This window comes from Papaver somniferum, unplaced genomic scaffold, assembly GCF_003573695.1.
Source record: "Papaver somniferum cultivar HN1 unplaced genomic scaffold, ASM357369v1 unplaced-scaffold_24, whole genome shotgun sequence".
NCBI classification, from domain to species: domain Eukaryota; kingdom Viridiplantae; phylum Streptophyta; class Magnoliopsida; order Ranunculales; family Papaveraceae; genus Papaver; species Papaver somniferum.
In genome coordinates, this window is record NW_020634374.1 from 5,789,003 (window position 1) to 5,815,932 (window position 26,930).

At 34.9% G+C, this 26,930-nt stretch overlaps 2 protein-coding genes across 2 annotated transcripts; one reads left to right on the forward strand and one right to left on the reverse strand.

The window, feature by feature from the left end:
* Nucleotides 1–443: 443 nt before the first annotated feature.
* Nucleotides 444–3,460, forward strand: LOC113341049 (cellulose synthase-like protein G2). Its single transcript, XM_026586086.1, has 6 exons — nucleotides 444–1,166; nucleotides 1,357–1,506; nucleotides 1,580–1,705; nucleotides 1,795–2,235; nucleotides 2,325–2,672; nucleotides 2,764–3,460. The coding sequence occupies exons 1-6, from the start codon at nucleotides 561–563 to the stop codon at nucleotides 3,316–3,318; spliced, it is 2,226 nt and encodes a 741-aa protein (XP_026441871.1). The 5' UTR covers nucleotides 444–560; the 3' UTR covers nucleotides 3,319–3,460.
* A 3,332-nt stretch (nucleotides 3,461–6,792) lies between these two features.
* LOC113341051 (DEAD-box ATP-dependent RNA helicase 56-like) lies at nucleotides 6,793–11,326 on the reverse strand. Its single transcript, XM_026586087.1, has 11 exons — nucleotides 11,085–11,326; nucleotides 10,878–10,978; nucleotides 9,516–9,688; nucleotides 9,169–9,400; nucleotides 8,932–9,050; nucleotides 8,470–8,526; nucleotides 8,195–8,379; nucleotides 7,715–7,859; nucleotides 7,535–7,618; nucleotides 7,344–7,407; nucleotides 6,793–7,214 (listed from the first exon to the last, which is right to left on the reverse strand). The coding sequence occupies exons 1-11, from the start codon at nucleotides 11,195–11,197 to the stop codon at nucleotides 7,204–7,206; spliced, it is 1,284 nt and encodes a 427-aa protein (XP_026441872.1). The 5' UTR covers nucleotides 11,198–11,326; the 3' UTR covers nucleotides 6,793–7,203.
* Nucleotides 11,327–26,930: the final 15,604 nt, after the last annotated feature.

Below are 26,930 nucleotides of genomic sequence, written 5' to 3' on the forward strand. Positions count from 1 at the left end.
TTATCTGCACCAGAGGTTAAATATTGTTTCGAGGTTATTGTGGGACTTTATTACACTGCTATTGAAGATATCCCACACAGGAAAGTGTGAGGTTCTCCCCACAGTGATTTCCAGATTGGATAAAAGTTCCTTGCGTTTCTTGTGCTTGTCATAAGCGCCATTAACTCATGTCGCCTCACTTAACTCAAGTACTAGTTTGTTGTGTATAGACTATAAAGAATGCAGGACTAACTATAGATTTAACAATTGATAAACCAATTATAGAGCCAATTTATTAACTCTCTAAAATCTTCTAGTCAATACAAAAGAAATACATACCCCTTGATGCCGACCCTAATATCTCTTATCTGATATAGTGGTCCTAGTGGAAGTACTAGTTGACTCCATAATATTGAATGGTTTTTTAAACTATTCCAATTTAGATATTTTTGTTTCAAAATACCCCTTCACAATCTCTTCTTATATACTGTGGGAACAGAATATCCTTCTTCCATAGTCCGTTTCATTTCATATATGAGGTTGCTCTGTAAAAAAAAGATAAGATATTTCCAGACAAGAAGATGACTACCACAACCTCCTCCTCCACTTCCTCATCACCACCACTTCTGCACACATATAAAGTCCTGAGACATACACCGTTGAACAGAATCTTCGCCGTAGTTTACACAACAGCAATCTTATCTTTGTTTGTGCACCATTTCATTAATCTCCTGCACTCCTCTAACAGAACCACTTTCCTCCTTCACTTCACCTTACTATTCTCCGATGTAATACTCTCGTTCATGTGGGCGACCACACAGGCATTCCGCTGGCGTCCCATTCATCGTACTGTGTACACTGAAAATCTGACCCAAGTGATCTCCAGTCGTGATTATCCAAAGTTGGACGTGTTTATATGTACTGCAGATCCGTATAAAGAACCACCTATGGGTGTTGTTAACACGGCTTTGTCAGTTATGGCTTATGATTATCCACCTGATAAGATATCGGTGTATATTTCTGATGATGGAGGATCGGAGTTGACTCTTTTTGCTTTCATGGAAGCTGCAAAGTTTGCTGCTCACTGGTTGCCTTTCTGTAAGAAGAAGAGTATTGAAGATAGGTCTCCTGCTGTTTATTTCAGTTCTGGTCATTATACTCCAACCACACATTCCGAGGAGCTTAAGGTAAATAATGAACTTTTTTGCCTTTTGGTTATTCAATGATTGGTTTATTTCTGGACCTTTCTGGTGCCTCACTGCACTGGGAATCTAGGACCACAATTTTCCATTTTAAAAAAATTACAGTAATTTTTTATGAAGTAATTGTTTCCACGACTGATTTTGGTATTTACTTGTCATTTTCTATATGCTATAGATGATGTACGACACTATGAAAATGAAAGTAGAAAGTGCTGTCGAGAGAGGAAGTGTTGCTGATGAATACATCAAAACTGATGAACAACGCGAAGCTTTTAACGAATGGACTGCTGAATTTACACGGCAAAATCATCCTACTGTAATCCAGGTATAAAACATGAGGACCGTTTTTCTTTTAACCTCTCTATAGAGATATTGCTCATTAATTTGCACCAATATAGGTTCTACTGGAGAACGGAAAGGACACAGACATAACAGGCCTTGAGATGCCAAACCTAGTTTACGTATCCAGACAGAAGAGTAAAGCTTCACATCACCATTTCAAGGCTGGTGCCTTAAATGTTCTGGTAATTCCTCAAACTAATCACATTTCAGTCTTGTAACTTATATCGCAAATATATTGGTGTAAGTTATGACTTTTTCTTTACCCCTGAAGCTCCGAATCTCGGCTACAATGACAAATGCACCAGTGATCCTGACGCTAGATTGTGACATGTATGCAAATGACCCGAGCACACCTCTTCAATCATTATGCTTTCTTGCAGATTCAAAAATGTCAAAATATGCTTATGTACAATTCCCTCAACGCTTTCATGGGATCAATAAAAACGATATCTACGGGGGCGAAAACAAACGTTTATATCAAATCAATCCCGTTGGTATGGATGGGTTAGCAGGCACTAGTTACGTAGGTAGTGGCGCGTTTTTCCGTCGGCGAGCTTTCTTTGGTGGTCCTTCCTCATACGTATCAGCTGAAAAGCCAGAACTGAACCCTGACTACGTTGCAGATAAAGTCATTCATTCAGAAGTAGTTCTGAAAATGGCTCATAGTGTAGCTGGTTGTGAGTTTGAAAATGGTTCCAAATGGGGTCATAAGGTAAGTCATTAAGTAATAGTGCATTACACCGACGCTTAATCCGTGCATAAAACGCTTTAACCGTTCGAAATTTTCATTCTTGTGTGCAGATTGGTTTCAGATATGGGTCACTGGTGGAAGACTATTTCACAGGTTATCAGTTGAACTGTGAAGGATGGGACTCAGTATTCTACCATCCAGATAGGGCAGCCTTCTGGGGTGACACCCCTATCAGCTTTGATGGTTCATTGAGCCAAAACAAAAGATGGTCAGTCGGCACCCTTGAAGTGGCTTTCTCTAAATACAGTCCAATTATTTTTGGAACCAAAGCTAGAGGCATACTAATGGGTTTAGCTTATTCCCATTACGCCTTTTGGGGTACTTGGTGCATTCCTATCACCGTCTACGCTTTCGTACCTCAACTTGCTCTCCTCAACGGAGTTTCGCCATTTCCAAAGGTACGTTAAAACACATCTCTATTAGTTTCATGCTGCATGATGGTGTGTGCATATGCTTAGAGAACGATAATTTGTTGCGCATTCGTTTCAGGTATCCGATCCTTGGTTCTACTTGTATGTGTTCCTTATCCTTGGATCATACATGCAAGACTGCCTAGATTTTATGTCAATAGGAGGAACATTTCAAAGATGGTGGAACGATCAAAGAATGTGGTTGGTCCGAGGAATCTCATCTTACTTATTTGCATCCATCGATTTCTTGGCCGAGTCGTTCGGCGTCTCTAGCTTTGGATTCAACATAACTAGTAAAGTAGTAGACGATGAACAGAACAAACACTATGAACAAGGTGTTTTCGAGTTCGGAGTCGCGTCGCCTTTGTTTGTACCGTTAACAATGACATCTATTATCAGTTTCGTCGCGTTTTCTGTCGGTATGACGAGAGTGATTTTGGGGAATGCAAAAATGGAAGAGGTTTTGATTCAGCTGGTTTTATCTGGGTTTTGGATGGTGAACTGTTGGCCAGTTTATGAAGCTATGTTATTGAGGAGTGACAGAGGAAGAATGTCTTTGAAGACGACGATTATGTCTAGTATTCTAGCATTTGCTTTGTATTCAGTATCTTGTTGTCTGTCATTCAGAATATGAAGAAGGGACTGGTTGTGTTGTGTAGAAATCTGTTAAATAATGCACGAGTTCTTGCAGAAGAACTATTAGTACACTTGCTATTCACCTCTCTTATTATTTTCTCTATTTTTTAGAAGCTGAAATAATTTGTGGTTGCACTTGATTCGTTTTACAATTTAGAGGATGGTTCAAATTGCTGACTTTTTCGGTTTTTCCTTTTTCTTCTAGTTCTAGTTCTAATCGTAGAAGGAATTTTTTTATGAAAATTTTCTTTTCTCTGTATAAATAAGTCTGTTCATGGACTTATTATATTATTTTATAGACGCGTCACTTAAAATCGGAATAGAGTGGTAAAATAGTCCGATATATTCAGAACCACGGTTTTACAAGGCACTGGCAATAACCTTCGTTCCAAGAGATTTAACCGTTTAACACACAACAAGAAGTCAAACGCATTTGTATACCAAAAACAGAAGTTAGAATCAAAAATTAACTTTTTTTGCTTCTAAACATCATTCTGAAAGTTTATATCCAACTTTTTGCCTCATAGCTAAAAGTCGAAAAGCTACTAGAAATCGTTCTGAAATTTTATACCCAACTTCTCGCCATCTGAATCCTAGGGTCCAGAGTCCAGAGGTGTGTTAGTAGTCCCCTAAAAAGTAGTGTGTATTTCACACGTGTGTAATAGGAAGTTCATTTGATTTCTGTAAATCAGAGCTTTGAATCTCCCACCAAATCCGAATCCCTGAACCCTGAAATGTCGAGAAAGAGGAAAAGTGCAATTATCGATCAAGAAGAGCAGAAAAAGAAGAAGATAAATAGAGTGATTTCGAGAAAGAGGGATGACGAGCAGAAGAAAATGGATGATGATTCTCCACCAAATCCTGACTCCTCCACGCAAGAATATAAGGTTGTGGTTGTTTATACAACTTCGACAACAGCCGGTGATCAGAGGTTTATATGCATGGTTATTACACTGGGAACTAACTCATGGAGAAAGATAGTCACTTGTACTTCCGAGATGTCACTGCCGCCGGGTTGCGGTGCTTTTCCAAGTCGAATGGTGACAAGAGCTTGGAGAAGTTTCCATACATCGGGCACCCTTTGCGGGGACCTCCTTTTATGGAAGATGGTATGTAATACTATTAGTGATGGTGGTGGTGGTGAGATTGGAATGTTGCTCTCCTTCGACATTCATAACGAGAAGATTGATTTCATTCGACTTCCAGCTGAATGCACTTCTCTGACTCGGGCGATGAATGGGCAGCATTATGTTGAGATTGATCATCATCTTCTGGAGTTTAAAGGATATCCTTGTGTTGCACGTTCTGAAAAGATAATCAATACGGATCACCAACATCATAGCGGTCTTCGCTGTGAACGTCGGAGTGGTTTTTGTTGTTATCGGTTTAAGGTTCATCTGTATGTATTGAAGGACAAGGTCAAGCAAATATGGATAAAGGAGGAGGACTTTGATGTTAAGATGAAGGATGAAGGTATGGTACGCCATCCCTATTGTTGTTTCTTTGACCTTGTTACTACTTCTATCACCCCTCCTACGCGTATGTTGAGTTTCTCCGGGCAGGTGTTGCTGTATTTCAGTTCAGCAATGGTGGTCCATTTACAACTACAAATGACCTATGTTTTTTTTTTTCCATAACTTATTTCGTTAAGAATTTTGCTTACAGTGTAAGTTAGTTGTATATATGTTCAAACAGCTTTTGATCTGCTCGCATTGATGAGTTATTTGGATGAAAGCAGTTTTATATATAATTCCTGGGCAAATTGAAGTTGTCATGGTTGAGATGCATGTTTTTAAGCTGCTGAATTAGATTTTGTGTTTGTATGTTATTCAGTAAAACAGGTGTATGTTACTTTAGCAGATAGCGGCTGGCATTTGATTAAATTTTTTATGCATATATGTGTGAATGTCTAGTCTCATTGCTGCTAATGATCAATGTTGTCACTCTGCATTTGAGTTTGAACTAGGCCCTGTGCCCTTGGATCCTTGTTCATCTGTCAACCAAATAACCATTCCATGTGCTATAGGGGATTCATTGTTTTCTGCTGGATTTGGGATTCACTTGGGTGTGTAGGAGCTGCAAAGAATTTGTGTTCCTATTTGGCTTGGTTGTCTGGGTGTTGACTGTGATGCTTATGATGTGGCTATAGAAATTGCTGATTGTCTGGAGAGGCAATTTGGAAGCATTTCAGGCACCTGACCTTACACATATGCCATCAGACTGCAACATACAGCTAACTCCAATCTAGATTCTAAAACTGACTTTTTTTTGGACTGAAAATTCTATAAAAAGAACAAGATAAGACTGAAGATTCAAAACTTAATCACCAACACCAATAACCTTTTTTGGGATAAGATGTATGGGGTCAATCCACATTTTGTTATGGGTGAAGGTGGTAATATAAATTTCCCGTACAATGATTACCAACTGCACGCTCATGTGGAGGACATCCTTCCACTAGAAAATTTCATTCCTGTTCCTATAGGAGAAGTTGTCAGATTTGATCGTTACCATGATATGGCACAATTTACAAGGGCCTGCTGGATGGGTATGCACGAGAAGAACAAATGTACGCTATTAATTGCCTATTATGGGTTTCTTTAGTTAGTCTCATTGCTGCTAATGCGCCTAGGATTCTTCTCTCCATCAGTGTTGTCTCACTCTGCATTTCATTTTGAAGGCCCAGTGTCCTTGAACTGATCCTTGTTCATCTGTCTACCAAATCCCCACGTCTGCAAATGTATGAGAGACAACATCCCTTGTGCTATAGGGGATTGTTTTCTGCTGGTTTTGGACTTTCACTTGGATGTGTAAGAGCTGCAAAGAACTTGGGTTCCTACTTGGCTTGGTTGTTGACTCTGATGCTTTTGATGTGCCTGTAGATTAAGGTGATCGTCACAACTGGTGGTGGAGAGGCAATTTGGAAGCGTACTATAAGAAACAAAAAAGCTTCTGAATTCTCAACAACTGATCATAGTACACTGATTTCAACCACAATAAAAAACACTTGAAACAAGAAATGCAGAACAAAGACAAAAATGGGCTACATATGCAACGCATTGGATTTGTCATTCAATAAAAACCTGTCGTCCGATTATTGTTATTTTTGGTTAGCACACCAAAGTCTGCTATACAAGGGTATATAACCAAGAGAAAGAATCTGCACTCACTATGTCAGGTAAATCCCTATTGGAGATCCTTAAGAAATTCATCATTCTTCAAATGTCCCGCAGTCGTGCTCTATTCTCCACCACTATCAGGAGACAACTATGGGACATGGGTGTGTTATTAAATACCAATACCAACACCACACACCCATGTCCCATAGTTGTCTCCTGATGGTGTAGGAGAATAGAGCACAACAATGGGGATGTCCAAGTGATGAATTTCACAAGGATCTCAAATAGTTGGTAATTCTAAACATGAGTGAAAAACAAGCCAACTAAAAAAAGGTTAGCCTCAAAACCTAATATCAATATCAAAATCCCCATTTAGAACTGCTCTCTAATTCCAAATACTTGTAAACTGCTCTTGCGACATCACAATACGAAGTTACAAATTTTTCCCGAAGATATGACCACTGATGCAGGAAAACATATGCATTTCAAATAAGACTTAATTCAGTGCAGGTAAGTCATAGAATTACATTAACATTCAAAAATTTAGTAAAAACCACCAAAGACCTAAAAAAATGAAAGAAACATTGTAGCTTGCATGGTCTTTAGATGGAAACCCCCTGCATTTTCATGCACTAATCATGATGCCTCGTATAGTCTAGTTTCTAAACATGGAGGACAGACTTTTCCAGGTGGATTCAGGGGAGCAAATCAGCAAGGGACTTCTGAGCGCAAAGCATGCCGAGAAAAATACAGCAAGTCCCTCCCTATGATGGCACTGCAAAGAACAATTAACACAATGGAAAAATAAGTTAATCCTAAACATCCAGTACAAGAACAATTTAAAAGATGGCCAAAAAATTAAGCTTCTCTACTGCTGTATAAAATAGAACCCAGAAAGACGTACTGTATGTAGAGGTGTCAATTTGCTCAGGAAGCTCCTTTATGTCGACCTCAAACCTTTCTTGCACCTATTTAGGAAAATGAAAACTTGCTTGAAAAGGATATCCGCATGAGCCAAAAGAATGCTCAACTAGGATAGATTAGCCAAACGAATGAAAACTTGCTTGAAAAGGATATCCGCATGAGCTTTCTTACCTGATTAAGAACATCCGAGTCAGAAGCAGAAGCTACAAATGTAATAGCAAGTCCCTTGGTACCAAATCGACCAGCTCTACCAACCTGTATCATTATGGAAACAGTTAGCACCTATTAAGTAAGAAATAAAGAAATGATAGAAAATGAAAATCCACAAACATATATTTTAATGGAACTAACCCTGTGCAAGTAGGTATCAGCAGAGTCTGGCATGTCATAGTTAATTACAATGTTAACACGCTCAATATCTATCCCTCTGCCAACCAGATCAGTTGCGACAAGAATTCTTTTGTGACCTTCCTTGAAACCCTTGTACCGTGTTAACCTACAAGTACATATATATATGAGCCGTTATGAAAACCCACAACTCAATATCACTCATCCACATAAAATAGGTGCAAATTTAAATAAATGAATGTTGAGATATATATAAATCAAAAATCTGAAACCAATCAGTTTCAAAATCCCATTTCCAGTTACCAAACTTCATATCAGATCAGATCATAAGTTCAGCAAGTGTCCATTGAAGCAAAAATTAAATGCTTCATATGCAAGCATAAAATGTAATGGACAACGGACCACTGTTGTTTAAAGAAACTAATGTGAAATACATCGACGAACAAGGCAACCAGGATATAACACAATGCACAATTGTCTTACCTTTCTTCTTGGGACATCCCAGAGTGGATGCAAATAGAAGGGAAGTTACATTCCACCAGTAATTTGTTCAACTCAGCTGCTCTGCTCACACTTTTGACGAAAATCACAACTTGGTTGAAGTCCAATGCATCAAGGAGGTCATTCAACTTGCGATTTTTCTCCAACTCGCTCAATTTAATGTAGTGCTGCAAGAAAATAAAGGATAAAGTTAGCACATTTTTCATACTAGTAGAATATCACAACACAAGGCTCACACTTATAGATGCTACACATACCTGAACAAGACCATGCAATGTCAGCTTGGCCTCATCATCCACATAGATTTCCATTGGCTGAAATAAAAAACAAGGTATGTCGTGTCAGAAGCTTAATATATGTTATATTAGAACTAACTTCAGAGGCCAAATTTATTTTTAACTACCCCCAAGGGAAAATAAACACTCAACTCAACCAGGACTTGAAGTGACGTAAAACTGAAGAATGTGACCATATATCATATCTACCTTCTAACTAACAGTTCCCAATTAGGTTCCTACAACATCAAAGCTTTTTAAAAAGAAATGATGCAATAAGCACAATTTTTTTGAAAACACAAGATTCCCCCAACACTTTCCCCTAGACGAAATACTTTTATATGGTATTTCATTGATTTCCTAGAAAGCACCATAAATGTACACTGAAAGCAAACACATAATTACTGAATAAACAAGAAAGTGAAGAAAGTTAAGAACCATTACATCTTGCATAAATTTCTTGCAAACAGGGCGAATCTCTTTGCTGAGAGTTGCTGAAAACATCATTACTTGCTTATCATGAGGTGTCATCTTAAATATCTCCTGCACATCCTTTCGCATGTCTACACAGAGAACAAGGTGATTAAAGATGATACAGGTAAGCGAAGAAAATGCTAAAAAGGAGACCAACTAATTATTAAACTAGCACCATTATAAATATGTGAAAGAACATAAGCATACCAAGCGACTCCAGCATCTTGTCACATTCATCAAGGATGAAGTGTCTCACATTCTTCAGAGCAAGGTCCTTGTCTCTTGCCAATGCTAGTATCCTCCCAGGAGTTCCAACGACAATATGAGGACACTCATTTTTAAGTAAATCCTTATGGCTTTTGATGTGAACCCCACCATAAAAGACAGCAACCTTGATGTCAGTTAGGTATGTACTAAACCTCTCAAACTCGTGACAGATCTGCAGAAGGATGAAAACAAGGTGAGTACACACAAAATTAAAAATATTCCACAAAAACACATAAAAATCTAATTAACAATGATAGCATCAAAAATTATTTAAGCTCGGGACAAACCTGGTAAGCTAACTCTCTTGTATGGCACAAGACAAGTGCAGCCACTTGTCCTGCAACAGGCTCAATTTGCTGAAGTGTAGATAAAACAAAAACGGCAGTCTTTCCCATCCCGGATTTGGCTTGGCAAATAACATCCATTCCCAAAATAGCTTGAGGGATACACTCATGTTGCACTGATGAAGAGCCAAACAAAATCGGAGCAGACGAGTCCCCGGTAAGTAAAAAATTGATCTTCTGGATCCTTTTTAATGAAATGTTTACCAGTTTTCTCCACCAAAATCAAGAGAATGTGAATAGTGTATTACCTGAATGGCAGAAAAAACAAAAAGGTTTAGAATTATTTTAAAAAGGAACAACTAATGAATGAGAAAATGCATCACACGGTAAAAAATAACTGAGACATCATGTGGAAACTACTTAAATTTTACTGTACAATGACACCTTTGTTCATCAAAACTTTGCCATGTCCCTAATTGACAGTAGTAGACATTGTAACCGTCTGCTAAACATTAAACTTCAATATGCTTGCAAGTCATAAAGCTTGTAAAAACCAAAAGAAGAAACATGGCTACCTTTACTTCAAATAAGCCTGGTTGTAGCCATTTTATTTTCTTAAAAGGATCGACCACTTTAGTTACTTAAAAAGAATGTACATAGGATGTAGCCAAATTTAATTTCCTAAAAAAATATGCATAACATCAACCCTAACCCTAAATCCAGTATAAAACATAACTATATGTCCAACAATGAAACTGTCAGCAGTTGCTGATTTTCCCTCTTCTCATTAGACTGAACTTGTCCAAGGGAGTTTTCACTTTCAAATAAGTTCCAGCATCAGACAGAATCGAGAATAATCAACAAGCGCCTAGAGTGGCTAAGGTCCTTTCTCTACTCTCAAAACATAACTACATGTTCAAACCAAGGAGTAGCCCCTACATAGATTATTGATTTTCCCTACTCTCTAAACTGAACTTATGTATGCCTTGGCAAGAGAGTAGCAGCTTAAAAGACCTGGGCCGGCTAGGGACGGTCACACAGTGACCAGAAGGAAGCTTACACTTTCAAATATAACTTCCAGCATCCAGCGGAATTGGGAATGATAATCAATCAAGTGTGGCGGCTAAGGCCCTTTCTCTCATAAATTAGCACATATTATACATCATATAATTTTTAGTTAAAATTCCCCAAAACCATAATTACAGTTCTTTTAAGAAACAAAAATACAACATTCCTAATCAATGTTTATCAATTTAACTAACTCAAAACCCTAAATTCAACTCATCCAAATAAAATACTCAAACCCTAATTTCAACTCATCCAAATATTTAAAAAAAAAATATTAATTGAGAAAATTTAGCTTGCCTTCAGAAGGATGTTCAAATCCAGAATCAACAATAGCTCTAAGTAGTTCCGGCTTTAAAAGAAAATCTCTAAATCCAGAGCTGTGAATTCCAACGTATCCCCTACACACAACAACAAAACCAAGTTAACCAAGTTAATAAACCTCAGATCTTAACCTCAGATAAACCATTCAACAAGGATCTAAACCAAAAACGAACGCGCGCTTACTTCTTGACGGTTTCTCCATTAGTCTTAGCACCGATAGAATCTGGTGCTTTTTCTTCGTCTTCTTCGTAATCGAGAAGTTCCTCCTCGTACTCGGTGTCTTTAACTTCTCCCATTCTTCGTTGTTGTCAGGGTTTACTGCAAAGAAAACTGTTAGCAAAAATAATTGAGGCGACGAAGAAGATGAAGATAGAGAGGGTCTGGTTTTAGGCTGCGACGGAGAGAGAGAGAGACAATAAGTGTATAAGTTAGGGTTTATAATGATGGATTGGAGATATCATAGGAAAGCGTAATTCGGTGTAATGTACGATTTTACCCTTGGCCTTCTAAAAATATCCAAAGTCGGTGTAATGTACAAGCTTACACCGTTATAAGTTTGGATCTTGCTCAGGGTCGGTCCGAATCAGATGTCACATCGTCTGTCTAGCCAGTTTTCTGAGTTTGACTTGATTTCTGATTCAGGAGTATTTGAGTCGGGAATAACTTTGTACATGACCTGTTGGTCACATATTTTGTAAGATTTGAAATTTTGTCGAACCGTTAGTAATTTTTTAAGTTAAGAGAATTAAATTGAGAAGAAAAAATGGAGGTAGTAGTGGCGGAACCAGGTTTTCAAAATAGGGGGGCTAAAAGAATTTTTTTTGTCATACCCGAATCAACATGAGAGGAAAACACCAGTTCTCTTAGAAAGCACTAATGAAATAAGATCATAATCAAAACAACAATGTACAAATATGTGCTCAATATACTTCATTTGTTAGGATCATTAATAGCTCGAGCTTACAACATTGTAAGATCAGCAAAAATGTCTAAATGCTTCCTATAACAAGAATTGAGATTTTGGTGAACATGTGTACACCTATGCAAACTGTTGATGCTGAGTCTTCCAACTGACATGAACAACATGGCTTAACGTTAAATTAGTTAATATTATTTAAAAAGATCATTTCATCGTGACTTCCTTACTGTTCATGGTAGTTTGAACTGCGGGGACTAGTTGCCATCCAATGGTATCACTAATAACCATTTACTCTTTCTCCATCGTTCTATTTATTCCCATTTATGATCGGTTTGTTGTTTATTTCAAACCCAGTGGCATTACATATCTTTAGAGGATGGGTCTTGGCTTGGATTTTCCTATGATGTCCATGATAGTAGCAGCAGTAGTTGAGAGGGAAAGACTTCATGCTTCTTTTGTTTCGAAACTGGCAAATGAAATCATCGTTGAATTTCCGCGATACTTGTAAACTTGTATTTACAGCTGGTTGCATTTGGCCGCACATACTCCAGTATACAAAAAGTAAATCTGTCTTTATATGAATTTTGAAACACACAACGCCATGTACAGAATATATGAGCTTACTACTCATGAATGAACTGTATCTTGGTTCTGTTTAGATTGTACAATGATTCATTAAAATTTCAGCCTAGTAGAGCTTCCCAACTTTTCTTTCCCTGTTCTTTTCTTAGCTCTGACTTTGCTAACAAGAAGCTACATCGGTGGACTGAACTACTGAGTTTTAGGGGATGAAGGGTGGACTAAAATGCCGCGCTTGGTGGACTAAATAGATAATTTTAATTTTGGATAAGGGTAAAATACTAACTAGGAGAGATTTTATAGGAAAAGGGGGGGGCTACATCCAGATTTAGTCAACCTGTGCTTCCGCCCATGGGAGGTAGGAATCTAGATATAAGGAGGCAATTTTTTTCAGGATATGCAAGATGCAAAAATGAACTTTGGAGCCCATATTATCAAACAAAAATAATGGCTTAAAAGCAAGCCCAATATAGTCAGCAACAAAATCCTGATATTATTATCCGATATACTGTTTAAGATCACCGACTCTTTTTTTTTGTTTCTAATCGGTGTCATTATAGTTTTAGATATTTGTCTGGTAATTTATAAGTTGAATCTGACTTTAGCAATCGGGTTCGGTTCCTACGGTAACATGACGTACCAGACTCATTCACGTTACTGTAATATTCTCAATCCATGTTTGGTATTTGCTTCATGAGCTTTTAGAAATAATGCATGGCAGATCTAAGAAAGGTTGGCTAAATTTGGATGATGCTGCTTATTCCATATATTTGCAACATGAACATCGTAGGGCCTAAAATAAACCTACATATGGACATATAGAAAAAGGAAAATTTATATATTCAGTACTTATTTTACAACTTTCAAACGTGATCACCAAAAGATACCAAGAGATTAAGTTATAAACTTTGAGGAATTCTAGTTTGTATCGTATTAACATATAAGAATCCCATTATGAGTCAGTAAGTAAGATATGTACACGCATATAAATATGTTGGGTATTTCTCAACTCAGATCACTAAATATTTCGTAAAGCATATCTCTCATGTTCTCCAGTTAACATCAAGAAAGCTCTGATCTTTAACTCTATCTCCCCCAAGGTAGTTAATATCGTGTATCGGTCCCGTATCGTCCGGGTCCGATACATCTATACAAAAGATTATGTCGGTTTTTATCCATGATACATCATTAAAATTAGAATTCAAATATTTATAAGACCATAGAAAAAAAAATAAGAGTAAAACACCTATCTCAAATTTCTAAAATAAAAGGTGGTAAAATCTTACGCGTTGTGAATGATGTCCCATTCTTCCGGAAAAATCTTTCTTATTATGCTTGTTTTACAATTGAAAAAATCACCATTCTCTCCAACTTTGTTAGAGTCTAGTGGGTTTACAAAAGGATAAACACAAATACAACTACATAATCAATAACAACCAGTCAAATTCTCCGTTATCTTCTTCCGTGCACAACAAAAACCAAATTCAAATTCCTCCTCCAGTATGGTTTTTATCTTATATCCTACATATAGTCATTTATTTTATATATCTTAAATATATTAGGGTAGTTCACCTTTTCTCGTTGACGTTGTAGTTTTCTATAAAGACTAGATGCATGTTTCTCGAAAAACTTATTCACTTTATTTGGCGGTGATTTTGAATTATACTTGATGGTGCCTACTTTTCCCTTCATATAATTCATATTTACCACAGTGTATACTGGGATGCCTAATTTTCCTTTCATAGATTTCATCTTAACCACAGATGATACTGGAACTGATATTATTGATGTATAAGTAAAACCGATATATCGGTATGTACCGGACTGTACAAATGTTTTTATCGTTCCATCTTTGTATTACCGATATTTTCGATATCGTATAGATATTTTCCGATACCCGATAAAAAACTGTAATATCAGCATATACAACCGATATGGACTACCTTGGTCTCCCCCCTTTCTTTCTCTCCTAAATCCATGACTTTGGTTATAGTTTGGTAACCACGCACTACCAAAGATGATATGATTTAAGTTCAGAATCAAGGCTCTTCCATTTAGATTTAAGATAAATAAAATATCAGATCTGAAACTCCTTTATTAAATCAATCTAGATCGCGATTAACGAAATAATCAATCTTGTTTCTACAAGTTATGTTTGTGAAACAAACAACTTGTCGATATCATAAGTCCCATGTTTATCAAAATAAACATCTTGTCGCCCCAGAAAATTAAGTCTCGCGAATAGTTACACCAGATAAAAAAACACAAAAGGAATTCAAATAAGTCTTCAATCTTTTTAATTTCAACAGTAACAACCTGCACTTCATTCCACTGTATGATTTGTTACACATATCAGAACGTCTGTAAATCAGTAGTTTTATCAACAAATTCTGAATCACATGAATCTGTATAGTTTAACCTTCAAAGTTCTTGAGTGGTCTTATATTAGAAGAGAAAGACCATGGAGTAAACAAAAACATACCTAGAAGATAACTATGTATTACTTTAATAACAAGCACACAATGAAAACTAAATAACGATATAGTTTCCGACCAATGACAATCAGTGCACTTGATCCGAAAAAAAAAAGATTTGAACTAGTTAATCGTGCATTTGTGCAGATTGAATCAGACTACTTGCTACTGAAAATAACCTCACACTTCTCAAGAGTGTTCCAAGATGAGTTTGTAAGAATATAAAGCTCAATTATTAATATTTTCCAACATTAATTAATACTCGAGATATTCCACTGGTAATCAATATTAGCTAGTTACACATCTATGTACTTTGTTAAATTAGTTAACTAGTTATACAATCTTATGGGAAGCAAAGCACAATTAATATTGGTTCCAAAGATGGTATCGAAAATTCAATATATGTTGTAGTAATATGTGTCTGACTAATATCTACAGATGTCATAGTGCATGTATATGGCTACCTAATGCTTGACACTTGTTGTCTTTTCTCTTCTACTAACTACACATGTAATCGCGATAGCTACCATCTCTTACTTTTCTTATGTGTATAAGAGGAAACACAATGAATAAGAAGCATGCATGATTCTCCTTGTATTTTGTCTCCGTTATGCTTTAATGTTTTTGTGTCGTCCATACAAATGATGATAACGATCTAAAATATTTAATATGGTTTTTCCTTGAGTATCAAAGGAACAAATGTGAACAATAATATATTGGATTTAAATATTGTTCAATTTTTTTGGATATCAAACTTCCTAACCCATCTTGCACTTATTTTGAAATCTAAAAAGTCAAGAATAAAACTTAGAGATTTCGGAAATATGGAACGATTAAGACTACACCTAGAATAGGTTCTGAATGGAGCGGCCTTGGAATAGATCTTGGGATTCGTCCCGAATCCTTGTTTGAGTTTGGAAGGTTAATTCGAGTTCAAACTAACTTCAATACATGTTCATGAAATTACTTGCTAAAATGTTTCAAACTTTAGATTCATCACAACTAGATAAACACATCTAATTCTCGAAAGTTTAGCATTAATCAATGACAAGAATCATATTAGCATTATATATACTATATAACTCAATATGATAAGTTGTAGAATGTCATCCCTCTTAATACTTTGATCTTAGATAACGATCAAGTCATCTAAATCCTAAAGACATATAAACAAACTTCGTATGTTATGTTTTTGATGAATATGATCGTAAGAACTTGATAGAAATGAAAACTCAAGTTAATAGTCACTAACCTCAATCTGAAGTATGGTATCTTAATTTGCTCTATAATACATCTTTAGGTCTTCATTATCTTTATATATCTTAAGTCTAACCTAACGAAATCGATTTTAGTAACCAATTCAAACAGTAAGTTTTGGAACTAAACTTGACAACCAAACTTGACATACCAACGCTTGGTGGGTTTCATCGAGAAATTTATTGAACAAGAAAAGTTGCGACAAATACGATCTTTCAGTGTCAAAAGAGATAATAGTAACACTATACGAAGATATTTTTTTTTGTGTTTGTCGATTTATGTAGGAGAAAACCACGAAAAAATTGTAATTTGTGGTCCTTAAAGTAACATGGCTACCACGGTGATGAATTTCTGTCGCTCCTTCTAAAATAACATGGCTACCACAGTGATGAATTTCATGGCAAAGTTGATAGAACGATTAACTTCTGCTACACAATGGTGGAAGGAGTATTTGAGTGTGTCATCAAAAATCTAAAGCTGGCGATGGCTCACTTTATTTAAAACAACAAACAAATTCATCAACTCAGGATTATTATATACAAAGATAAAAATTATTGTTACATATAAATAAGTAAGTTTCCGGTGCATTTCTTTAGAAGCTAAGAAATATTCCTTTTAATTATTGTGGTTAGAATAAAAAGACTTGATGATATCTTTTATGTCAAATTTTTTAAGTGTGTTTATATAATTGAAACATATAGGTTTGAGATACGATCGAAAATTTTAGTGCATACATAAGTTATGAATATCTACGTATATCACTGATTTGATATCAAGATTGTATGATCATTGTGTGCGGACCAATTTTGGCTGCTGCTCCTTAATCCAGATACAAATTTTTTTAAATTTTTTCCGGGTTTAAGGCCAAGAACAAGTGAGTATTATGTATACAACAATTCCTAATTAAAAGGCCTATAATAAAATTCATGGACAAATGAACTCTGTAAAGAAAAGTTTGGATTGCAATCCCGTGTCAAATAAAACAAAGGAATTTTTTTATGCATATCATTCATATCTTAGTGCTTCTTTTACACCTTTAAAACATGATTATAGTGCGTAAGACTGTAGCCTTACGAATGTATATAATATAGAAAACTATGAAACCGCTATAATATTGCATTGAAACGATGGGGTTGGTTTCTGTATGCCTTCATACTAGAATAAATTGAACTTCTCAAATTCACACCTTAACATATCTTCGGGTCTCGCTATGACAAGGTTGCAATAGTTGTTGTTACAATAAGTTGGAAAGAAGAAGCATTTTTCGATTACTTGGGTCCACTTGTCTTCCAAGGACCAACTCTTTCCACCATAAAATCGTAGAGTTGTTTCCCATTCTGTATATGTTTCTAAATAAATTGAAAATTACATTGCTATCTAATTAACTGGAATATAAGAAGATCCAAAAACTCGTGCTCGTGTAACCACTATATAAATGTTGAAATTGAACAATAAAATAAAATATGGGGATAGCTTGTGGAAATTATATTGAGGTATTTAATTACTTATGAAAATCACATGAGATAAATAATTATGTCCTTTAGGATTTATCTGCATTTCCTTAAAGTAGAATGAGATGGGGAAGTTTAGGTACCATAATTTCCAATTAACAAATGATGAGTATTCGGGATATAAAGATAAATGAAATTAACACTATATAACCTGAATCCCTGTTTTATACCTTGATATAATGAGAAAGTACTCATACCTTACTTCCAACGATTTTTGCCATCAATAGAAAAGAAATATATTTTCACCAGATTCTGCAAGTTTTTCTCGTATTTTCACTTTCTAAATAATGAATAGACTTTAATCACACACATTACAGTGAAATTTAAAACTAATGAAGATGTTTCATAAGCAATAACAGGAAGTATGAAACTTTTGTCCAGGGTGGAAACATCTTTTTTATTTTTACGCAAAATGAAGCTTATATGATATAGAGTTTAGACGCATTTAAGTCCAAAATGATCATTATAACTAAGGAATGTTTCTAACCTTGTTGAATACGTTATCCATGTTAAAATTCTTTTCAAAATGACAAAAGAACGATACCGACAAGGTACCTGAGAAAGATAAACGAAAAATACATTTGGATCTTTATGATTTCTTTCAAGAACGTATGAAGAAAACCGAAGCGGATCTCGATAAGTTATAGAAAAACGCGTCGAATTTCATTATTTTGGTGATGATGAGTTTAAAAGATTAGTTGTGAGAAACTTCAACAAGTTTTAAAAATGATAGGATTTAAGATGGAAAGTGTGGATGAGAAAATCAAACAGAAGAAAAATCAGGAATGAAAAAGAGATGACTAACCATTCTAGTGTAACACCATATTCCATGCCAAACACTTCATATGATGAGAACATGTTCAAGAATGATCTTCTGTGTAGTCAAAAACAACTTGGTCATGTTGCATCATCACCATCACTAGATGGTGTCCTGTATAGACAATTATTTAGTGGTCAAGGTGTCTCAACATATCATAACAGTCAATATAAGAAAATAAGGACAAATGTGGTATTATTTTGTTTGCGGAGATGGTCTAGAGAAGAGAAAAAAAATTGAAGTTCGGAGGAAACTGAAAAATCATTCAAGTACTCAGGGGAGCTCTTGTGTTTGATGTTAGCGTAAATATATTACAAACTATACCAGTTCTGTAAATATCTTTAAAACAACCGAACCAAGTACATATTCATCTCATCAACTCAAGAAACGTTTAATCACCATTTCGTTGCTTTAAGCCATGTTTATATTTCCTGCATAAAAATTTGTTCTTGCTAATACTGAATGAATGGATGTTGTAGAATTTTGAAAGAATTTCACTGCTTATTTACATATTGATGCATTAGAAGTTTATTACTTTGTTTTTGTTTATTAACCTAACTTTGCTGAGTGTATAATAAGAATACCTCATTATGGGCATGAATATAGTCGTACAATTAAATCTTTGTATTGTAATTTATGTGTTACTATATAAGCCATATTTGATACCATTGATTAGGTAGGCGCAGTAGGTAGTTGTAGTGCATCATCATGGACCACCAAAGTGTTTGATTTTATATAGTACATACTTTCTGATTAATTTGGTTTTGATTTTGAGGGATTTTCATTGACTAGGGAGAAATTTTGCTTTGATGATTATGCCACAAATTATGTGAATTGTAGTCTTGAAAATGAGATTAAGATGCAAATAACATATACCGAAAGCCAAATTCAAAACTACATTAAACACTACTTTAAAGCTAGAACTGGCGCATAACAAATAAAGTTGGTACAAATAACAAATAATGCTCAAACTGGAGCATCCAAAAGAAACCAACTTAATAATCTAAAGCTTAAAATGGAGCATCAAAAACTAATTAAGAACTCCCTAATCCAAAGCTCAAACTGGAGCATCCAAATACTAATTAAGATCTTACTCTGTAGTACTCAACCCGAGACTAATGGACACTTATTCTTGCACAGTAAGTCTGTGATATCACCTTCAAAATATGGACCTATTTTTAAGAAAGTTTTGGTGTGAACTGGGTTCTTACCGACACGGTAAAGACTAACTTGTAGTAATAGGGACCTAAGAATAACGATATTAGAGTGAAGCGAATCTGGAGCTTGTTACCTTTTGCAATATATATGGTGGAATGAAAGAAATGACAGGTTGTACAATAACAAAATATGAAGTGTTAATAAGCAAATTATTGTGGCAGTCAAGTGTTTATTATTCAATTGGGATATTAACTCTGATATGTTTAGATGTTATTCATTATCCACTCTTATTTGTAATTGGGATGCAGTTGTAAACACATCCATGTAATCGCTTATTCTTGTAGTCACTTTTTTGGTGACCATAAGTTTTTCGTATAAAATTGCCCTTTATCTGCCAAAAAAAAAAAATAGTAAAAAAAACTAATTAAGAACTTGCAAATCATCATCATCATCTCATGTTTCAAGCTTATATCCGCAAAATCCAAGACCACTGTGGTAATGCCCTTAAAAAAAAAACTGTAGAATCCCTCAACTTTCCTTTCCTAAAATATTTTCCACGATGATCACGCTTCACACCTCCACGATTATCATATACAACACCTTCATTAAAATCTTTTTCTCCTTTTTTAACGGTGAAGTATTTGGATAAATCATCAGCAATGTAATTTCCTTCTCTTGGGGAATGGTCCAATTCCACAAATTTGTTTGGGTAGTAGCTTGTGAAATTATCCCAAATGTAATTTTTTATTTCTAAAAAAAGACAATTCCACAATGCCCCCAAAGGGAAACATGGATTTTGGATATCCAGGATTATCTACATAATATGATGTCGGCGCCGATGCCTATGCCGATACCTTGGTCAGGTTCGATTCCTTCAGCTGGGTATTTTTCCCAGGTGCATTACCATTAACCATTAAATATAATGCAACAAGGATCTTCATCATCTCATGAGTATCAATAGACATTCACCACCATGATCTCATTTCATATGTCCCTTGGATCAACTTTATGTCAGATGAATTACCCGTCTGAAGAGTCTTTTGGCATTCAAGATCAAGTAAAGAAGTACAAACTACAATGATGTTAACTAACTTTATGCATTAATACTAACATAACTTATGAAATGTGTCTCATGTGTTAAAACAAATTAATAAGCATTAGAACAGTGAGTTTTTTATTCATCTATAATAGAAAACATCATAGGTTTTTGAGCCTTGGACGGTCGGATAACATTTTAAGAGACAAACATATGATCCGACCATCCCAGTCTCATCCTAGCAAAAGACATCTAGCGGCTGTGGTGTTTGTAACCCCCATCTATCCCTCTTAACTACTTCCTCTTCAATTAAACGTTACACCCATTAAATGGTAGCATTACAAACAAAAATAATTAAAATATAAATGCTACAATAACTTTTAACCATGTCTTCAAAATAAAGAAAAAAAGGGTGTCAATCTTCAACTGCTATAATAACTTTTAGCCATGTCTTCAAAAAAAAAAGAAGGGGAGGGGGTGTCAATCTTCAACAATCTGCAAAACACAAACAATAGATTCTTTTTTAAAATAATTTGAATAGTTTTTATTCTACTCATGAAAAAATTTAAAAATACAAAGCATAATTTCGATTATACTCATTGAACAAATGGCATTGGCACCCCTAGAAAATCAATCAATTTCACGGCTAAATAAGGATTAGATCTCACCATAATTTTTAATGTACTCATAATTTCCATTGTACTCATTGAACAAAAAAAAATTGTAATCGAATAAGCCAACCTTAATCAACCTGCAAAATAAAAATAACATTAGAGTTTCCACATGTAAACCCCAAGGAACAAAGAACTTTAGAAAAATGGAAATTGAGTAAGGTGAGGAAAGTTACATGGAGTGCAATACCTTGGGAGTTGTAATATGTAAAGCCCCAAAAAAACGGCAATCGAATAAGCCAACTTTAATCAACCTGCAAAACAAAAATAACATTAGAGTTGCCATATGTAAAACCCGAAGAACAAAGAACTTTAGAAAAATATATACTTAGAAAGGAAATGCTGCAGAAATCTCTCAAAATAAATATATGTTCCCATACCATTTCGAGGAAACTTTGCAGCTAAAAAGAGGAAGAATGGATGATCTTCAAAAACATTTTTTTAAAACCAATTTCTCATTTTGATTGATAGAGATTATTTTGTTAGAATAATATAAGAATATCTTTACATATGAGAAGGAAATAAGAGTATATTTTGTTAGAATAATATAAGAATAAGAATAGTTTTACACGTAAGAGAAACCAAAAAGGAAACATCATTAAAAGATATGAATTTAGGGCATGCACAGCTCAATGGGGATTAAATCTCACCATTTGATATACTTACCTAATCTTACGCGGGCATGCACGGTTAAAGTTATATCTTTTGAAATACTTACCTAATCGGATAGTATATGGGGCATGCACGGCTAAGATTTTTGATTAATTCTCACCATGAGGCTTAAATCTCAACTAGCATCTAAAACGTTACATATTTAAGAATTAAAACTTAACGTTTTGAATTGAAACACTTACCAAATAATAGGTAGAATTAAAGCTTAAGAATTAAATCTCACCATTTCTCTCCTAATTATCCTCCCACCATTATCAATGCCATGCAGCGAAATGGTTATTCTTCCCATGCTCCTAATTATTCATCTATAATAGGTAGAAAAAGAAAAAAAAACGCCCAATAAATTAAAAGGTACACTTATTACATTGTTCAATGAGCGTGTATATAAATATAGGAATGCATTTCTTCAACCACACCCATCCACTCATTCATACATTTCCCATTCATTCATTCATTCCCAACTTTTTTTAGTGAAATTTTTAGCTTAAGAGTATCAACGTGTCAAACATGATTAGTTGCAGCCCCAAGAAAAGCGTTACCCAAAACGTGTTTGCTTCCTTTTCGAGAATGCATGATTGTGATGAAAACAAACCTTCGGAGCTCAAGTTTCATGTTGCAAGAAAATGGGAAGAGATTGATTTCATGGTGACGAACGAAGTCACTACTTTGGATTTACTAATGATTGACGAAAATGTGAGTATATTGTTATTGCGATCTGAATGAAACTAATTTTTTTTAAATACAATAAAATAGCATTCTAATCAATTTTTGCATCCTACACAAGGAGATACCATACACGGCATCGTCCCTAAGAAATTGATATGGAAGTTTGGGCTATTGCTCCACGAAGGAGGGCTCTATACACTCGCCAAGTTCAACACCACAATGGGGAAATCTAGATTTCGTCCATCGAAGAATGATCATCGGTTATTCTTCAAATGGAATACCGAGGTTGACTGTTTATTGGGAGATACCGGAGGCATTCCCATGCATGCCTTTTCCTTTGTTGAATTTGATGACTTGGAGTCTAGAATAAACAACATCTAACTTACGGGTACTCATTGTTTTTTCTGGGAGGATGTAATTACATTTATTGTTCATCAGATAAGGATTCTGCATAATGATTTCATCAAAGATATGCAACCTTTGGGTATCGTAATTTTTTTTTATCTAATGCCAAAATAAGACAATTGATTTTTAATAAAAAAATATCACTTAATTCATATTTTTTTTAAAAAACTATAATTAAAAAAAAAGTTGGAAGTTTTCATTTGTTAATTATTCTGATGAAAAATGTTTAAAGTTTTCATAGCGACGAGTTCTTACGAGTCGACTTCAGTCTTATGATGAGGTGTGGCAATTATTAAAATTATTATCATAAAAATTGTACCTTCGCATGCCGTGCCGTTAAGGCACGGGTTATTTCTAATGAATATACATAGTACCAACACATAAGCATTGGGGAGTCCCATAAGCAACGGTTCCTAACCATTTTAATTTTGTGTATGACAACTACCACATACACAAATTGGGTTCCGATGGTAACAAAACCGACCGAATCCATTGACATTGCTAGTCTAGAAAACTTTTTGATTTTGCTTCCCGAACTCTAGAAAATAATGGCGATTAGCGAAATTAAAGGTGGATTAATTTTGGTTGCAGAACCATCATACATATATATAATAATTTTTGATGGAAGGACAAGTCATTATGCATGCAACATGAACATCCGAAGGCCTAAAAGAAACTCATGGACATGTGAACTTTGAAAAGGAAATTTCATATTATTTGTTTTACAACTTTTAAACATGATCACCAAAAAAAAAACCAAACGATTAGGGAAAGTTAGAAACCTTTAGGAATCCTAGTTCCAATTAGCAGATTAACATATAAGAATCTATTCCGAGTAAGTATGTTAGAGCATCTCTCGGTCAAACTCACAAGTTTTCGTACGTCAAATTTAAATCTTGCTGTCAATTTTGGTTGATCAAAACTAAGTCTTGATTTATAGTCTACTAAAGTCAGTCTCGGGGAGGATTAGAGCATGATAGTTGAGTATTAGAAATCACCAATCGACCTTGAAGAACTAAAGATTGAAGACATCGTCAACAAAAACTACATCAACAAAGGTATGTGAAGACTGACTATCATATTATTTACCATTTTATTTACATAGACATGTTGTATGATGATGGGCACAAAAAAAAAGAATGCTAGCTATGAGGAATAGTCAAGTTAGTTCTTAAAGTTCACAAACTGTTTCACCAGTTCACGAATTTGAACTTGTAATAAAAACTTGATTTTTAAATTTCTCAATAAACTCGCGTACATGAACTGTCAGTTTACGAACTAGTTGATTTTGTGAAAATAATAAATACTATTTATTTCAGCTAAACCAACCGATTGCTCAGTTCGCAAACTAGTTGTTTGATGTTTCCTCTACATTTTTATTTTCAAGCACACATACTGTTTTTCATAGTTTGCAAACTTGTCAATATAAAAAATCCAAAGGTTATGAGGGCTTTTTTAATTCACAAATTGTTTTCGAGGGTTTACGAACTGGTTTGGTCTTGTGAAAAATGAAGCTTATCGGTTTTAGAGCTACTTAACCGTGGCTCTCTGGAAAACCATATGGTGCACTCTGGTTGCACACATCTTCTTTGTAATTCAAAAAAAGAAAAAAAATTCTCACATCCTTTCATACACACAATCTATATAAAGTCGTTTCGCTTACTTGACAGTTCTATACAAGGCAATAGGTCACGAAGTTAGCTTTGTTCATCATTATAAATAGATGACTCCCTGCACACTAGTAACTTCATCCCGGCAATTTTGTGTCCTAGTTTCTGACTATGTCTTCATCCTGTAAAAATCTAAGTTTCCTCTGATAAACATAATTAAGTAATGACTTGAAAGACTTCACTAAGGGATACGTGAATCCAAGTTAGACTATCTTTTACTTGATAGTTCTTGTTATCCAGATCTTGTTCTTATTGTTCTTCTAAGTTTTCAAAACTTTAGATTAGGAACTTGATTGATAGAAATCACAAAGTTCTCTTCGTCTCAGACTTTGTGATTTGACAAGATAAATATCTAAATCACTTCTAGTTTGATTTGTTTATATTTTTGTTGTGAGGTAGAATTGATTAGGGAGCTCTATAATTTTTGAAGAGAATAAGTTCAACCTAATCTTTGAGTTTGCTTGATATCTTTTTTTCTTGAAGATCTCTCATAGCATATAGATTTTCATACATTAATTGGATATTAAATTGGATTTTTGTTAGAGGCAGAGCAGTCATAAACGTCTTCACTTAGGTTGAAGCAACTCCCAGGTTTGAAAAGGACGTCAGCTAGGGGAATCGAGCTGCGCAGAGCCTTGCGAGATCCAATAGACGTAAAGGAGCGCAACATAAGCTGAATTGCTCGTAGTTTCGATTCGGTCTCAACCACATTCCAGTGTTAAGAATGATAGTAGGCTAGTGTTTGTAGCGGCTTAATGCAGTGTGGTGCTCAAGTTATGGACTAGGTCCCCAGATTTTTCCGCTTTGCAGTTTTCCTCGTTAACAAAATTTCTGGTGTTTTATGTTTTTTTTTTTTCTTTCCTGTATTGTATTGTTATCTTTATAATTGTAATATTACAAGTATACGTTAAAATAACCTATATAAAACATTAAAAGACTATAGAGAACCTTCGTATCTTGAAAGAAATATTACAGGTTACAAGACTTGTTCTTGTTGGAATTCGGTTCGTGTTACAGTTCGGGTACATACGAGGTTATTACTTGGATATTGATTTCTAAGATCGTCCAAGTTAAACTTGTCTCTGTAATCGGGTATCAAATCTATACTGTTGATCCATGCTAATGACTGTGATAATTTTTTCCATACAGGTTTCCGAATTAAAATTTGATGGTGTACTTGGAACCACCCTCTTTTCCAAAGTATGTAAGTTATACACATGCATATAAATATGTATGTCATTGCTCCAAAGATATCATCATAAAGTATTTCATAAAGCCTCGTTCTCCTGTTCTCCAGTTCACAACATCAAGAAAGCTATGCTCTTTGACTCATTCTCACCCTTTATCTTTCAAAGCCATGACTAGTTCGGTTATGAGCAAGAAACTTGTCTCCCTCAAGAAAAAGCAGAGCAGGAAAAGTCACAACAAGTATGATCTTTTAACATAAGATGTTAATAATAACGTTATACAGAAAAAGTGCATGCCGAATTATGTAGGGAAATCCCACGAAAAATTTGTGGATGCTATCAAGTATTCATTCACTGTCGCCAAAATTTCGGTCGCTCCTTCTAGAAAAAGATGTCAATCATGATGATGAACTCGATTATGAAATTGATGGACCAATTAACCTCTGGTGTACTACGGTGAAAGTATTTGAGTGTGTCATCACCAATCTAAAACACCATCACTAATAACGGCTAGCTTTATATAGAACAAGAAACAAATTCGACACGTCAGGAGATTAAATTATTATATATATAGATAGATTTCTTTTACATATGAATATGAAATTCTCCGTTGCATTCTTTTAAAAGCTATGTAATATTCATTATAGTTATAGTCGGAATAAAGAGGTTTGATGATTTCTTTTTTAATGCGTTTATATTTTGATACATATAGGTTTGAGTTTTAATTGAAGATTTAGTAAATGCATAAGTTATGGATATATTATCTATGTATATAACTGATTTAAATGGATGAAAATCAAAATAGTAAAATTAAAAATTTAATCATACGTATATAATAATTTTTCAGACAAGGACAAGTCATTATGCATGCAACATGAACATCCCAAGGCCTAAAAGAAACTCATGGACATGTGAATTCTGAAAATGAAAGTTCATATAAGAATCCTAGTTCCAACCGGCAGATTAACATATCTAGAATCTTTTCGAGTAAGTATGTTAGAACATCG